This window comes from Trichoderma aggressivum (genome assembly GCF_033847375.1).
Source record: "Trichoderma aggressivum f. europaeum strain CBS 100526 chromosome Unknown scaffold_016, whole genome shotgun sequence".
In the NCBI taxonomy this organism is placed as follows: Eukaryota; Fungi; Ascomycota; class Sordariomycetes; order Hypocreales; family Hypocreaceae; genus Trichoderma; species Trichoderma aggressivum.
Window position 1 is genome coordinate 437,937 of NW_026946382.1, and position 15,133 is coordinate 453,069.

At 53.0% G+C, this 15,133-nt stretch overlaps 5 protein-coding genes across 5 annotated transcripts; 2 read left to right on the top strand and 3 right to left on the bottom strand.

The window, feature by feature from the left end:
* Positions 1-329: 329 nt before the first annotated feature.
* Positions 330-2,613, bottom strand: Triagg1_4964 (uncharacterized protein; the record flags this gene model as incomplete). The annotated part of the gene is made up of 6 exons (XM_062899425.1): positions 330-1,094; positions 1,154-1,563; positions 1,629-2,010; positions 2,075-2,224; positions 2,287-2,368; positions 2,474-2,613. 6 exons carry the CDS (start codon positions 2,611-2,613, stop codon positions 330-332), a joined length of 1,929 nt encoding a protein of 642 aa, XP_062756145.1.
* A 1,108-nt stretch (positions 2,614-3,721) lies between these two features.
* Triagg1_4965 (uncharacterized protein) lies at positions 3,722-4,697 on the top strand (the record flags this gene model as incomplete). Its single annotated transcript, XM_062899426.1, has 4 exons — positions 3,722-3,758; positions 3,831-4,130; positions 4,224-4,323; positions 4,490-4,697. 4 exons carry the CDS (start codon positions 3,722-3,724, stop codon positions 4,695-4,697), a joined length of 645 nt encoding a protein of 214 aa, XP_062756146.1.
* A 269-nt stretch (positions 4,698-4,966) lies between these two features.
* On the bottom strand, positions 4,967-6,633 carry Triagg1_4966 (uncharacterized protein; the record flags this gene model as incomplete). Its single annotated transcript, XM_062899427.1, has 3 exons — positions 4,967-5,985; positions 6,066-6,406; positions 6,476-6,633. The coding sequence occupies 3 exons, from the start codon at positions 6,631-6,633 to the stop codon at positions 4,967-4,969; spliced, it is 1,518 nt and encodes a 505-aa protein (XP_062756147.1).
* Positions 6,634-8,559: 1,926 nt separating this feature from the next.
* Triagg1_4967 (uncharacterized protein) lies at positions 8,560-9,278 on the top strand (the record flags this gene model as incomplete). Its single annotated transcript, XM_062899428.1, has 2 exons — positions 8,560-9,001; positions 9,091-9,278. 2 exons carry the CDS (start codon positions 8,560-8,562, stop codon positions 9,276-9,278), a joined length of 630 nt encoding a protein of 209 aa, XP_062756148.1.
* A 1,391-nt stretch (positions 9,279-10,669) lies between these two features.
* Triagg1_4968 (transcriptional regulator family: Forkhead) lies at positions 10,670-12,973 on the bottom strand (the record flags this gene model as incomplete). Its single annotated transcript, XM_062899429.1, has 1 exon — positions 10,670-12,973. One exon carries the CDS (start codon positions 12,971-12,973, stop codon positions 10,670-10,672), a length of 2,304 nt encoding a protein of 767 aa, XP_062756149.1.
* Positions 12,974-15,133: the final 2,160 nt, after the last annotated feature.

Genomic DNA, 15,133 nt, shown 5'->3' on the forward strand with positions numbered 1-15,133 from the left:
CAGCCTACATCATGATAATGTATCCTGAGTAGCGTACTGTAGGAGCAGCGCAGCGTAGTATCTGATTGGAGATGACTGCACACGAGTTCGTTTCAAGACTTTCTGTTGGACGCCCCTTTAAAACGCTGCCTCGTTGGCAAAAAGTATACTTGTACACACTTCGATAAGGAGTCTATCCGCCGGAGGAGGGGGGTTGGTCAATGATGCTTCGTATCTGATGTGTCTCATTGTGCCGAGATGATTTCTTGTAAGTGCTCACAATCCGGCCGCTTGGCACAACAAAAAGTCGAGTTGATATGGGCGCGCTAGTTTTGAGACTCGGCAGTGGCCTAATTTTGGTCTCTTGTCTTGCTGCTATTCTCGGGCGCATCTGAGACTTTAACTTTGGACACGAGATCGGCCAATCTGTTGCCTGGATGGAGAGGGAGAGGGTCTAGAAGCTGCCTGGAATTTTCTTTGGCAGCCTTCAAAGGGGATGGCGAGACGGCAGCCTCGTCCACCAAGTTTTCCAGTTTCTTAAAATAGTCCTTTTCCTTGATGTGCTTCGTCAAATACAGGATGGGATTGTTTGGTTGGTTCGGTTTCGTGCGCTCCTTGATTGCTTCTTCATAGGCTCGGTCGTACACGTTGAAGTCGACCGCAGTAGGCGAGTCAGACACAACGTCGGGCGTCTTTTCATCTGTGGCAAAGGCATCCCTTGCACCCGTGCCGATGCCCAAGAATGGTGGCTCTTGATCGCTAGTGCCAGTTTCCTGCTCTTGGGCCTTTTCCTCTCCGGCCTCGGACGCAAGAATCGTCTTTTGTTGTGTGATGAGCGCCGCAATGTCGGCAACTGATGGGTTGGTGTTGGTAGTCTCCGTTGGTTTGCGCCCCTCTTGTTCGCTGGCAGGCGGGGAAATGCCTTTCTTGCGTCTGCTAGCTATTAAGGAGCACCTAAACCGATGAATGGCCTTCATTACACAGAGAAGGTGGTTCATCTTTCTTGTAAAGGCACGGCTAAGCTCCAGCTCGTTTGGTGGCTCTACGGGGTTTGCGCAGTTTTCTTCCGTTGAAAGCAATGCGTCGGTCCCTTCTTTGGTCACCCAGGGATGTTCCTAGATGAAATTTAGCAATGCTCTAATAATCAATCGGGCACAATTTGGATGCTACTTACTCGAAGCTCTGACATTGTGATTCGTGTTTCCGGGTTCTTGTCCAGTAGCCTACCCATAAGGTGGACAAAGGACGGGGACTCATCTTTTGGTAGTTCTGGTTCCTCGGCCTTGATGGCTTCGTAAATCTCGAGCATGGCCTCCTTGTTAAAGGGGATTCTGCCGTACTTGAGACAGTAGAGAGTGACGCCCATGGACCAGATGTCTGCAGCCGTTCCGGAAACCTTGTCATGCTTGGTGCACAGTTCAGGAGGCAAAAAGGCGGGCGATCCAGCAGACTTGGCTGTTCTCATGTTGGTTGACTTCTCAAACATTTCCGAGACTCCAAAGTCGACAACTTTGAGGACGTCATCTTCTGACAGCAGGAGGTTGTCAGGTTTGATATCACGGTGAATGACACCCTGGGCATGCACTGCGAGAGCGTTAGCGATGGTGACGGCAATTCAGGAAGACACCGAAAGTGTGTGCTCGACCTACGGTACTCAATCCCCAATATCAAGTCTCGGAACCAAAATCTGCACTCCTCGTCGGGATATGGCTCTGCCTGTTCGCCTAAGCCGACCTTCATAATGACCCCCTTCTTGCACATCTCCATGACGATGTACAGAGAATCTTCATCCGGATCATCAAGTACCTCGATAAGCTGGGCCAAGTTGGGGTGATTGAGTTTCTTCATGATTGCAATCTCTTCCCGGATGTAGAATAGCGCATCGTTCATTTCGTTGTCTCTCAACCCTATGAGATGGGAGGGCAAGACGCCCCTACCGGGCATGCGTCGTGACGGTCCGACAGGGCCTTGACGCATGGCCATGGACTGTGCGCGCCTTCGTAGGCGGACCTTGGAAAACTCTTTGACGGCCTACAAGACTCGTCCTAAGCAAGAGAGGGAGGGGCTAAGAAGTTGAAAGGGGGAGGATACTCACAAATTCATTCCCAAACTGGTCTGTCGCTAGGTGAACGGCGCCATAAGAGCCTCGCCCAATTTCCTCTTGAATCACATATTGGTTTATCCTATGATGAGTTCGACCATCGGTTTCATCATTAGAGAACTCGACGTGGGCGTCCAGAGTTTCCTGTTTTGAGAAGTTAGCTTACTTGTACAGACTAACCAAGTGGTGAACTGGAGAGGAACTACTTTGATCTCACGATGGGCACTCGGAGTGCGTTTATGCTGCCTTATCGGACTTGCGAAGCCGTGGAGACGAAGGGGTTCAGTGCTAGAGCACGCGAAGAAGGTATCGGATCAGCACTCGCGACAAACCACACGGCGACGACGAACTGCGAGCCATCGTCGTCGAAACTCGACTCGATACTTGACTTACACGGCAGATGCCAGTGAGGGTCGATCGTCCGATACATCGTCGCGGCCGTTGACGGTGAGTCTGGGCGACTGAAGGCCGGTCGGGGGCGCCGAGTTGACGCTCTTGACGCTGTAGCCGGGTGATTGTGGAGGTGTCTCCATGGTGGGCGGCAGAGGGCGCAACTGTGTTGACAGTCAAACAGGAGGGAGGGCTGCTGGATCGATCGCGTGTTCGCCTGCGCTTGTGTCTTCTTCACAGATATAAAGATGGTAGCGAGGTTGAGTAGCCGGCAGATACTCTCGGCCTCCCCACTGCATCAAATGCCTTGCGCCTCGTCAAAAAGCACGGCGAGCAGTTCGCGCGCCAGGGCTGTTAAATATGTGGTGAGGCTGAAGTCGAGCCAGCCCACCCATTGGAGGGGTAGACAAATGATGGGCTGCATTTGCATCCTCTGTTAAGCGGGGGTGTCAAATGCTGGCACTCTATTGGCAGCGCAGATTTGGGGTTGCTGTCGAAAATCAGCCCGTAGCACTAATAATAGCCTGTCACTGCTTATCATAAGGCAATACGCGTTATTATTCATTTCTGACAGTTGACTGCAATATTTGTATATATAATGGAGGATTTACTTTCAATACTTGATGAACGAGCTGTCATGTCTGGCACATGGTTTATGGTTACCAGGAAAACGCGAGGTGGCTGACTTGGTATAAGCCAGAGAGTGACAGACGGGTCTAACAATATGGTTATTTCAGCCTCGCCAATCTATAACTCCTCCAATATGCCTCTGAAATTGGCCCAGCAAGACTTGATTCTGTTCAGATTCTACTCTATTATTTCTAGTATACAAGATGAAGCATCATCATGTAGTCTTGAATGGAAGCTTTCCATGCTGTGAATGAGCACCATACAGGTACATGTATCCCGTTGGGCGATGGACGCTACAGGCCTCCATAGCGCACTCCAGCAGTGGACACCCCGCCATCTTTACTGACAACTGTAGGCGGATTAGGTATGTAGATAACCGAGGCCAGCTGCCCCCCTTGGACCCTGGAACGACGACACTCCAACACCAAAGCCGCCACTTGTCGGCGGAGCTCGTTCGTCCCGCGAGACGATACGACAAGCACCTCTCCTCCATACCAGGCCATTGATCTGGCGCGTCTAGTGTCTAGCCTCTGCTATTGAGCCTCCAGCCTCGCCCCCCCCCTGCGAAACCCAATAACAGACCAGAATCATAACGCACTGCGCGTGAACAAGCTGCCCAACATGGTTGTCTACTCCTTCTACATCTTCGACCGCCACAGTACGCCTGTCCACCTGCATCACCCCTTTCCTCTCCTCCCCATTCACCAATTCTAACCATCACATCTTCCAGCCGAATGCGTCTACGTCAAGTCGTGGATGGCGCCCGACGGCCCCGGAACAACCGCGCCCGTCCTGTCCACCTCCTCCGACGACGCCAAGCTCGTCTTCGGAACCGTCTTCTCTCTCCGCAACATGGTCCGCAAGCTCGGCGGCGACGACGACGCCTTCATCAGCTACCGCACGGGGCAGTACAAGCTGCACTTTTACGAGACGCCCGCCAACCTCCGCTTCGTCATGCTTACGGACACGGGCTCGGCCAGCATGCGGAATGTGCTGCATCAGATTTACATCAACCTGTGGGTGGAATATGGTATGTTATTTGCGAGTTTCTTCAGCAAGGGCGTCTTTTTTTATTGCAAAAAAAAAAAAAAAAGTCAATCGCTGATTTGTTTTGTTGTTATAGTCGTTAAGAATCCGCTTGCACCGGTCGAGCACAAGGGGGGCGCGGGTGTCAACAACGAGCTCTTTGAACTTGGGCTGGACCAGTTTATAAGGGGCATGATGTGAGCACACGGCGTACTGTAATGCTTCACAGGTGGAGCGAAACACTCCAAGTGCGGAGACTACAAGCAGTAACGACGATGGCGGCCTCTCTACTGCTCACGACACGAGGGCTTTCAGGAGCTGCTGATCTGTCACACCTCCCTAGCTCTAGCTGGGACGCTACAGAATCTGGCCGCCTCTGGTCAAAATGCCTATACCTACAAGAGAGGAGAGGTGTAAGCGGCGAGGCGCCCGTGGGGATGCACGATTCGGGAAGCTCTCGTTAGGTGACTTTGAAGAATCCACGGGCCGTGGCACCCAGACCAATCTGTCTGTGGTTGGAGCCGCAGAATCTGGGGCACAGGCTCGCCAGAGAGATAATCCTCATCCCTAAAGAAAAGAGACCAAGCGCTAATCTCTGAGCGCCGGCGACAATGTAGGATATATCGTTATATGCCGTCTGCTAAGTCTGCCAACACCATTATAATACCAAAACAGAAGAAAAGTAAAAGCAAAAAAAACAAAACCATTAAATCTTTGTAGTCATCCGTCCCGCCCCTTTGCAGCCGAAAAAAAATGATCACCAAACCTATAGAATGCGTCAAATCTTTACTCTTTACTATACAAAGTATTCGCATTGTTGGTACCGCCTCCTATTCCTCCTCAAGCTTTCTTGTCCGCTGCCCTTGCCCATGCGCCTTCAAGGTCAGCAGCAGCCTGGGGCTCAACAATGACGACGCTGCTCTCGACCTGAGTGGACTGAGACTGGGTGTCTTCAGACTTGAGGTACACGGCGCTCTCCATGAGCCCATCTTCCTTCATCTCATTCTCCCAGTTGCTAGAGTATACAACCGCGGAGAAGGCCTCGAGATCGCGCACCGTCTCCATTTCCTGGAGATACTCATTCGGCATGCCGTTGCCAATGACGTGAGCCTGTCGTGTCAAAACAGAGAGAATCTTGGGCAGGAGAATGGCCCTGGTGCGCTTGAGGCTGGCTGTCGTTGCTACAGCAGTGGGGGCGTCGTCCAGAGAAAACTCGAAAGCTTCGGTAGCCAGCTTCTTATCCACTAGCAACGAGAATCCAGAGTCGAGGATCAAGGTCAGGACGTGTGAAAAGGCCGGTGATTCGATTAGATCGGCCGTCTCATCGAGCAGCCGCCTCAGCGCGGCGGGCGAAACCTGGGCGCCGTCCTGAGCGGCCATGCCTGCATCGTCCAAGATGCCAGACTCACGGATGACCTCGTCTTCCTTGTCTTTGGGGGGCAACAGGAAGGCCAGCCAATCCGATCCCTTGCGTTCGTTGGAGGATCCTTCAATGAGCTTTCTGACCTCTGCGGTCAACTGGGAGACGCGGTCAAAGGTGACAAGGTCGCGGGGGCTGAGGCTGCCAAAGACGGTTCGTACAGAGCTCTCGACGCGTTGCATGACCTCAATCCACCCCTTATTTAGCAACCACCAGCTAAAGGTCAAGTACTTGCGGTTCGTGTCGAAGTCGCTGCCGTATGTCTGGTTGGGGTTATCATCGTCATTGTTCTCGAGGTTGATGGTGGCCTGTTGGCTGCCAGTGGCGAGAGCGACAACGCTGGATAAGTAGCTGCGTCGACCCAGCAGGTTTAGCTGGACCCTGGTGAGCATGGTAAGGAGGGCGAGTGTGTAGATGAGCGTGAACGATCTCGTAATGGCTATGGTGACCAGGTATTTGTCAATATTTCTTCTTCATCTCACATGCGTCTGCGTGGATAAACAAGCAAGTGGCGCGTACCGCTGATGGTGAGGTCATCCCACAGCTGCCTCTTGGTCTTTCGTGGTCTCGGAGGAGCGAGCTCCTGTTGGGAAGCGTCTGTGGTGAAGGGCATGCCGATGTCAACGGGCACACTGATGGTGCTCTTACTATCATCTTCGGTGAGGGTGGTGTCGGCAATACTGGGCGGGCTAGTCGTCTGAATGCCCTTGAGGCTCCTGGCCGAGCTCTTGATCTGCTGGATCTCGTAGGTGATGCGCTCCGTGTTGAGAGCCGTGATGACGTTGCCGGTGGCGGTAGGCAGGAGAGCCAGGACGGTAAACGTGCAGTCCTCCTGGTTCTGCTCGAATCGACGGCGAAGACTAGAGCGGCCCGACTTGGTTGGCAACGGAGAGAGGGATAAACATGGTAAGACAGAAGGCAAAACTTACTTCTCCTTGGCGATGCGGTCGCTGCTCATACGCTCGCGCGCATCGTTGATCTTGGACAGCACATACTGCGTCACGGCGTAGCCAGCACCGACGACTCCAACGCCGATGGCAATTGGCGTCCGGTTCCGATGCAGCCAGCGCCGGGCTGAAGAGAACATGTTGGGCAGCGCTGCACAGGGTCAGGTCGGGTCGGGTCGGGTCAGAGGGTCATGGATCAGCAATTCGGCGACATGTACGAAGTATCTCGGGTTGCTGGGAGGTCGGGGAGAGGCGAGGACTCGAAATCGCAGGCACAGCAGGCGGAACACGTCGCACAGAGACTGCAGGGCCGTTGCAATGGAAAAGTCGCGATGGTGGTTGAGGCTGGATTGGTTCAGTTGAATGTTTGCAGGCGTGCCTCGGTTCTGCTGAGCGCCACGGGGCAGCAGGGCCTCTAATTGGCGTCTTCGGCAAGGGGTCAATGGCACGAGCAAGGACAAGGAGTACGCGGCAGGTACGGGCGCACTCGCGGCAGACAGCGCTAGGAGGGCTGTAGGGGGCGGGTACTGGGCAGGTATTTCTCGGGATCCGTGCTGTAAGGCAGGCCCGCCGATTAGTATTTCGGCCGGGGGCCTGTTGGGTGTATGCACGCACTAATAATGATGATGCTCTAGTTGCATTGGATGTGTCATTCCCAGATAGTATTGCTTGTATGATTTAAACAGCTGGTGGGTTTGATGCCGGAAGAGACACACCCATCGGGATAATACCCAGGCAGAGATGCTTATTGCTTTCGGGGATCTCCTGAAAGAAACCCGTCTTACCCGGAAGTGGAAGTCGTATGTTACGATTACAGGTTTGGGGGTAGAGATGGAACACAAGGCTGCCGCCTACTGAGGGTAATATTACTCACGATGCAAGTACGATGTAATGGTTAAGCAATACAAAGGATCAATGGCTAGTACTGGCTTGACGAGGCTTTTCACTGCTGCTGTATACAGGTAGTAATTAGTACTGTTGACCGTCTAACCCTCCTCCCTCGGTCAAACGTTGAAACATTCAAGCTTCCACGTTATCTCTTATCGCAGGTACTCTCTACTGTACCTTGGTAGACAGCAGAGAGCTGAGCTGGTCAATGTCGCAGGTGTGACTTGATGGAGTTCCAGTGACGTGACTGTGCGCATTTTCCCGATCGATCCCCACGCCACACCTGGTGCCACTGGGGCTGAATTTAGCACCAGGCAGTGCCCCTTCAGCTGGCTGTCCGTCAGTGCAAGTTAGCGGCATGCCAGGCCAGGCCAGGCCAGGTTTGCACTGCACTGCGCTGCACTGCACCAGCCACTCACCGGCCGGCAAATAATACCAGCCAAAAAGAAAACCACCCGGACAAGCATCATTCCTCCATGGATGTTTATTTTTTTTTTTGCCCCTCTCCCAGCTCTCACTCCCCCACCCCCTCGCTTCAATTGCCTGCTTGCATACCACAGGCACAGGGCATAATTTTATTTTATTTTTTATTCTCGTCTCGCTGCATCTGCAATTTTTTCTCGCCTCCTTGGATTGCTCCCTGCAATTCGCCCGCCAGAGAATCCGGCACCTCCTTTGCTTTCCGCGTCTAGGCGCTGTGGCTGTCGTGTGTCGCAAACTCCAACCCGCCTTGGCTGGGTATAGACGGTAGCACTGCTAGTCAAGCCTCGACATCTTGGTCTGGTGACTCCCTCTCCTGCTGACGACTCGCCTCTTGACCGTGGCTCGTGTTTAAAAACATCCAGCAATGCGCCGATTCGCCCAGCAGTCGAGATAACACTGGCCCAATCCATTTCTTCTTCTTTTGATTTCAGCGCTTCCCACTGGCGGTGACATCGATAATTGATCGCAGAGAGAGAGAGAGAGAGAGTCCAAGTCTGAGCGAGAGAGAGGCAAAATTTTCTTCCTCGCTGCTTTCCCTTTTTGACACTCCCTTTTACCAGCCACGGCTACCTTGCTCCCCTGGAAAGAAGAAATGGATCAGCAGAAACCCCCGGAATTCATACTCGACGTCTTCACGGACCCTCGATCTGTTCGCGACGTGGTTAAAGGTACTTGAATTGGCCTCGTTCAGCCCTATGCGACGAGCCGCCTGCCGTCGTCGCATCAACAAGTCTCTTTCAGCTAACACGGCGAGCAACACAGGCATACTGCACACAATCTTCTTTAACCGATTCTTCCCTTCTCTCGCTCCCCGAACGCACGAGGTCTTGGATGTCACCCTCCCCTTCGTCAACGACGATGAGCTGGAGACGCTCATCGAGCAGCGCGCCTATGCGCTCGAGCGCCAGCTCGATGCCGAACGACTATCCAATTCGGGCGGCCAGGCACCGATCAAGGGAGACAAAATGAGCGGCGTTGGCGTGGGCGACGGCGGCAGCGGAGGAAGGGGCCAGATCACCGTCCAGTTCTTTGAGCGGAAACGCAAAAAGGCCTGGCCCTTTGGCCGCGGAGACGAGGAGGTCTGCTGGGAAACATGGACAATCAAAGTCACCGTCGCTGAACCGAGAACGGAAAACGGTATGTTTTTTTTTATTGCACATAAGCTCCAACGCCCCAAAACCTCCTCCGAGCTCTCTCTCCCATACTAAGACAAAAACAACCCGTAGAACGAGCCAAAGTCCGCAGAGCCATGGAGCAAACCCTCTTCGCCACCGCCATGAAAATCGTCACCTTTGTCAACACCCACAAAGACCACATCCCTCCCATCACCACCCAGGGCGGCAACCCTTTCCCCTACAAGATCAACCTCGAGTCCAAGGAAACCAGCTGGGCGTCTCGCATACGCATCTACTAGACTTTTTTACACGAACCTGGACCACGCACATCTTTCTTTAAATGCCAACTGCCGAAGATTGACGTCTTCACACATTTTTACTTTCACTTTTTAACGACATCTCAGCCAAACAAACGAGCAACAATGACAAATAAAAGGTCCGACTGATAGAATTTTCTTTTTTGATATCTTGGGAGAAAGGAAAGGGGCCGGCCGTGTATGGCGACCAGTTAGGCGCTTTTTTCGATGTAGGCAAACCTGTATATACGCTCGGAGCTCTACAATGAGGCGTTTTGGGTAATCGGCTCGGGGAGACCAAGACATTTTTTCTTTTCAACAAGCTTAATGTAACGATCCAACGGTAAGATACCCCCCGAGTTCACACGACGACACATGCACACAGTCATGTGCAATGTTATATGGAGCAGGCTGGGGGGCGATTGGGGGGAGAAGGGGGAAACACATGAACCAGGCTTAATGAGTCACATCTGTACGCTGGTAGCTATCAAGCAATAGACACAGCCACGGCATTGGTGCAAACAATACATCAAATCTTGAAAACAAGCAGTCAATCGAACTTGATATTGAAAAAAAAAAAAGTCAATCGCCTTTTTTTTTAAAAAAAAAGTAGAACAACGTGAGAGCCTACAGCATAAACAAATAGAGCAAAACACCCAACCCTATCCGACCGGGAAATAATCCCAAAAGCGAATCCGTTCCCAATCCCTTGGAGAAAAAAAAGAAGCCCAACAAGGAAATAAAATTCAAACATGAGCCAAGCCAAGTCTCTCACAAACCCCTTTGATACCAGTTCCCTAGGTACACACGCGCGTATGCGCATGTTTGTGAATCCAGACTCCATGCATCCAACCCATAGTCCGGTAAAGAAGTGAATACACTCAAAAGCAAAAGAATAAGGGAACTAATCAAGGGAGATGAAAAGAAAAAAAGAGAAAGAAAACAACCAACAATCCCTTGCAATAAAGCCAAGCCCAAGTCCAAGTCCAGGCCCAGGCCATACCAGCTAAGCCAAGCTATCCCAATTCCCGGAATCGACCGTGGTCGTATTCCAATGCCGCAAAAACAGAGGTTTAAAAAACAAGTTATACTATGTACTCAGAATCATCATTACCCATTAGGGAACAAGCCGTCAAGCCCAAGGGGAGAAGTTGGGCTTGTACGTAGAACTGCGAACCCTATCGCAGTCTAGAAGCGCTCAACGTCAAATGCCAGTCATCGTCGTGGTAGTCGTGTGAAGGAAGCTTTGGTCGTGGTGTATAAAGTGTTGGACATTTGAGAAGGAAAAACAACCCTTGATGTGTTCTTCATTGGGCTTCATGTTTCCTCCTGTCTTCATCAATGTCATAAAGAAAAAGTGATCGTTATCATTTGCCCGTCGCAAGCAACGTCTTCTAAAAGGTGGTTGAGAAGCTTCGGCCCAAGGTAGGTTTCCCGCTCGGCTTCAAGCCTCTAGAGGGCTGTGAGCCGGATCCGATCTTCTCGAACCCCTGAAGGATATCAAGGCCGGTAAAGTCGGACCCATCCACGCCAGCCCCTGAAGCAAAGTCGTTGGGGTCCATGTGGAGAGATGGCCAGTCCCCGTCTCCTGGAAGCTCGATTAAGGAGACAAACTTGCTCGGCGATGCACCCCTGATGGGCGATCCTTGGAAGAGCTTGGACGGGGAGCCGAGGCCCTCAAAGGCTTTGCTTGGCGTTTCCAGAAATTGCGAAGGTGTATCAGGGGCCTTGAGCAAAGGCGCTGATGAGACAATCTTCTTGGAAGCTGACAAGTCTCCGATGGCTGATGAGGAAATAGACCGATCTAGGCGAGCGCGCTTGACAGAGCGCTTGATGGGGGAGCCAGCATCTGCACAGCCGATGCTATCGAAGACATTCTCATCATCCACCGGCAGATCTTGGAAGATGTCAAAGTCGGGAAGATGGCTGGCGTTGGGGGTGTCAAAGCTGAAGAGGTTATCATCAAGGCGGAAGGCAGGACTCCACGGCAGGCTGTCGTCATTGGAAAGGTTGGCTACTCGTCGCAGAGGGGATTGCAGCAAGTGGCGGACCTTGGCGCGATGGATGCGGAGGTTCGTGTTGGGAGAAACCGAGGGTGGCGGCTGCACGATGGCCTTGGCCTTCTTAACGATGGGAGTGAGAGGAGGCGGCATCTGGTTGTCGTGGGACTGTCGGAAGGGAGACGATGAATTGATTCCATAGTTGGAAAACGAACGGCTCTTGGTCGGGCTGAAAGGAGAAGATCCCCTGAGTCGTGCAATCTCCTCCTCGGCACGCCCACGCTTGATTCGGTGCCGGTCAGCCTCGGATGTGAAAAAAGTTGACCTGGCTGCGTTTGGGCGCATGGCAGATGACTCGAGAGAGGAGATGTAGCCGCTGTCATCCATGGAAGCGAACTTGCGCTTGTGAGTCCTAGTCACAGACGAGGGAGGATTGCGGCTCATAGGAGGTGGTGTGCCATTCCGTCGCTCTGCTCGAGGGACAGGTGGAGTCGAGTGTAAAGCTGCAGGGAGAGGCGAGAAGAAGGACGACTCCAGCGGCAATTCGTTGTCGAGACCCTTTTCCACCAAGTCTTCAGCGGGTGCATTGTCGGACACGAGAATGGTAGCGTCTGAGGAAGGCTCCAAGGGCATGGACAAGGTCGCCTGAGAAGTCGGAAGAGGGGGGAGGCTGTTTGCGTGCTGCGAATGGTGATGATGCATAGGAGCCGGGGGTGGCAGCGAAGGCTCGGGCATCAGTGCTGGCGTTGGTCGAGAGGGCTCCAGGCGAGTTGACATGACGGGGAGGTTCTCTGCAGTCGGGACAGATTTGCGGGTTGGCTTCTCCTTGAGGAACTGGAACTCGGTGCCGGGTTCAATACCCCAGTAATTTCCCTTGCCGGGGTCGTCCTTTGGTCGTTCAATCTTGATAAAGTTCTTGTGCAAGCTCAGGTTATGTCGAATGCTGTTTTGCCATCCAGCGTCGTTGGGATTGTAGAAGGAATAGTTGTCGCTGATCCACTTGTAAATCTGAGCAAGGGTGAGGCGACGATTCGAGGATCGTAGAATGGCCATTCCAATGAGCTGTGCGTAGCTGTGAGGCGGTTTTGTACCATCATCGGTGATGGGTGGGAACGAATCGTGCGGCGGTAGTGATTGCTCCTCGGCCTTGGATTTCTTGTTGACTCGAGCTTCCTTGATTGGCGCCGCCTCCATCAGTCCTTTCCTCCCACTTGGGTCCTGGTAGTACTGCTCCACTGAGATATTAATAGCCGGAGGTGCCGGGAAGATCTGAGGGTGAACATTTTCCTTGCCGAAGAAGGCGTTGTGATCCGTGAGCGGTGGCTTCTGCAGGCCCGTCTTGAAGTTGGAGAGCTGCGGCTTCTTTTGCAGCGAATCCGTCACCGGGGCCTTGCCGGTGGGAGGCGCCATTGAGATGCCGTTAAACTTGTTGAGGCCGTGTGAGGGTTTGAGCGGCGCTCTGTGTGTCTTGTTCTTGAAGGGTGAGAATTTGCTGCCGCGAGAAGATGATGATGCGGGCTCGAGGATGACGTTTGAGCTGGAATTGCCAAGGGGACGGCGAACAGGCCTGGATGGGTTCGGCATGGGTGCGTGGCTGGTCATGGGTGCTGGTGCTGGTGCTTCGTTCTCGAAGTACATGTCGTCATTGAAAACCTCAAGCGGCCTGGAGGAGCCGTAAAAGCGCGTCGGCTGGGCCATTTCGGCCTTTTGCGTGGTGATGCTCTTTGAGCGTTGTGGAGCGGGCTGTGCGTGAAGAGCTGTGAAAAGCTTCTGCTTCTGGGCGCGCTAGTCAGCCGAGGGTGCAGGGGGAAAGACGCGACACCGGCGTGGCTCTGGGAGCGGAAGCATTGCAAAGCTCCGGGGAGGGCTGAAGGAAATTAAAGAAGATGGAGAGAGAGAGAGAGAAGAATGGGATGAAAGAAAAAAGAGCCAAGCATGGGGTTTTTTGTGCTCACCTCGCTGAGGTCACCGTCACTCGCAGGCGCGGTGGGGCGACAGATACAAGGCTTGGGGGAGTCACGGCCCTGACCGGGATTTTACTACTTTTTCTGTCCTTTTTTTTTTCTCGGCTGGGTTAATGGGATAATAGGAGAGCCGATCGGACCCGCAGATGAATTTTATGAAGAATCTTCTTGTTTAAGATTTCCTCAATTAAGCAGAAAAGGTGATGTGGCGGGAGGGAAGAAGGACGGGCGTCGCGTCGGGAATCGGGCTGCACGTCTGTGTCTTTTTTTGCGCGGGGGGAAATGGTTAGCACTCGTAGAGCTGTGAGAGAGAGGTGCGATTAGAGGTGGGATGAAAGAGATGGAAAAAGACGAGCAAAGACGAGGGGAGACGGGCGCTGTAATAGGGAATGCCAGTATGATCGGAAGGGAGGACGAACAAAGGTGGATGGCCTCTGGCTCTGATCCAAGCACAAGGGCAAACTTTCGATCCTTGGAACAGGCCCGAGTGGATCGCCGACCAGGGCCCCTGGCAGTGCGAGAGACGCAGAGAAAGCCCAGCGCGTCAGGGATGCGCTGCGGATTGGATGGCAAGCTGTCTAGGCTGACACGAGCGACCGGGGCAGGGATTGTCTGGCGGCGTGCAGAAATCTTGCTTCTCCAGCCCGCAACTAGCACAAGAGCCAAGCCAGATGTGGCCAGTCGCAAAGCCAGACGTCGATGAGACGGTTATTGGATGGATGGGAAGCGCTGGACAGGATTGGATCGAGCAAACCCGGGTCCCGTCTTTTGGTGTGTGTGGTGGGTTAAATTGGTGTGTCGATGAGATAAAAGCTGCGAAGTGCGAGTGCGGGTGAGGACGAGGACGAGAGTATGTAAGGTGCAAGCACAGCACAGTACCTATTACAGTGCTGTTCAGTGCAGTAAGTACAGTAATGTGAGGGTGGCCCCCCTCCTCTCTTTTGCAACGGAACGGGCTTTTAGAGGGCTCGCGCGCGCTCTCTCCCTTGCTGCGCGAGTACTGTCTGGTACTCAGTTTATAGGTACTGTGGGAGAGAAATGGAAGAGACAAAGGCGGCCGGGGGCGTGTCCTTTGGGAATGCAACAAGATGCACGGCCTCTCTCTCTTTTCCCTTTTCTCTCTCGACTCTGCGTCCTGACGATCGATCGATGCTCTTGTGTCTTGAACCGACTGGGGCTGGGCTGTGCGAGAGCGGAGCAAGCGAGCCTGTAAGTGAGGACTGCATTACATGCGCCAGAGCATGTGAGTAAAAGGTCCGTACGGAGCAGCTGCCGGTATCTGTGCAGCACGTAGCACCATCTGGATAGTATCTTTTGCCAGGGGGGGGGGGGATGGTGATGCTAGCAGCAGCAGTAGTACGTAGTGGCAATAGCACGTACATGAGATTGATACCTTAGTCTATACTAAGGTAGTAGAGAGAGAGGTGTATGTGTATGGGCAGTAGGTAGTATCTAGGACTGTACGAGGATATGAGGTCTGGTGTAGGTATTATCTGGCTGGGCAGTACTGATGCCAAGGTAAACGGTATGGATATGGACCGAGGGAGTGGTACAAGAAAGAGAGGCTTCGTATATGCGAGTGTATGGGTAATATGGTAGTAGTATGAGCCGCGAGATACCGGAAGAGGCACGAGAGATTGATGTGCAATGTACATACATACAGCAGATGTAGATGTAGATGTAGATGTAGGTGGATGTAAGTGCGAGAAGCAGTAGCGGCAACACCCTTTTTGAAGGACTTCCCTGCGATTCGCCTGTCGCCATCACGACCATCCCATCTGCATCCCGACGGTTGCCCATGCGACCTGCGCAAGTCCATCGTCGCATCAGCTGCAGCCGGTAAACAAGAGACGGCGCTCTTTGACTGGGCAGTGGCCTGCATGACGCATGCATG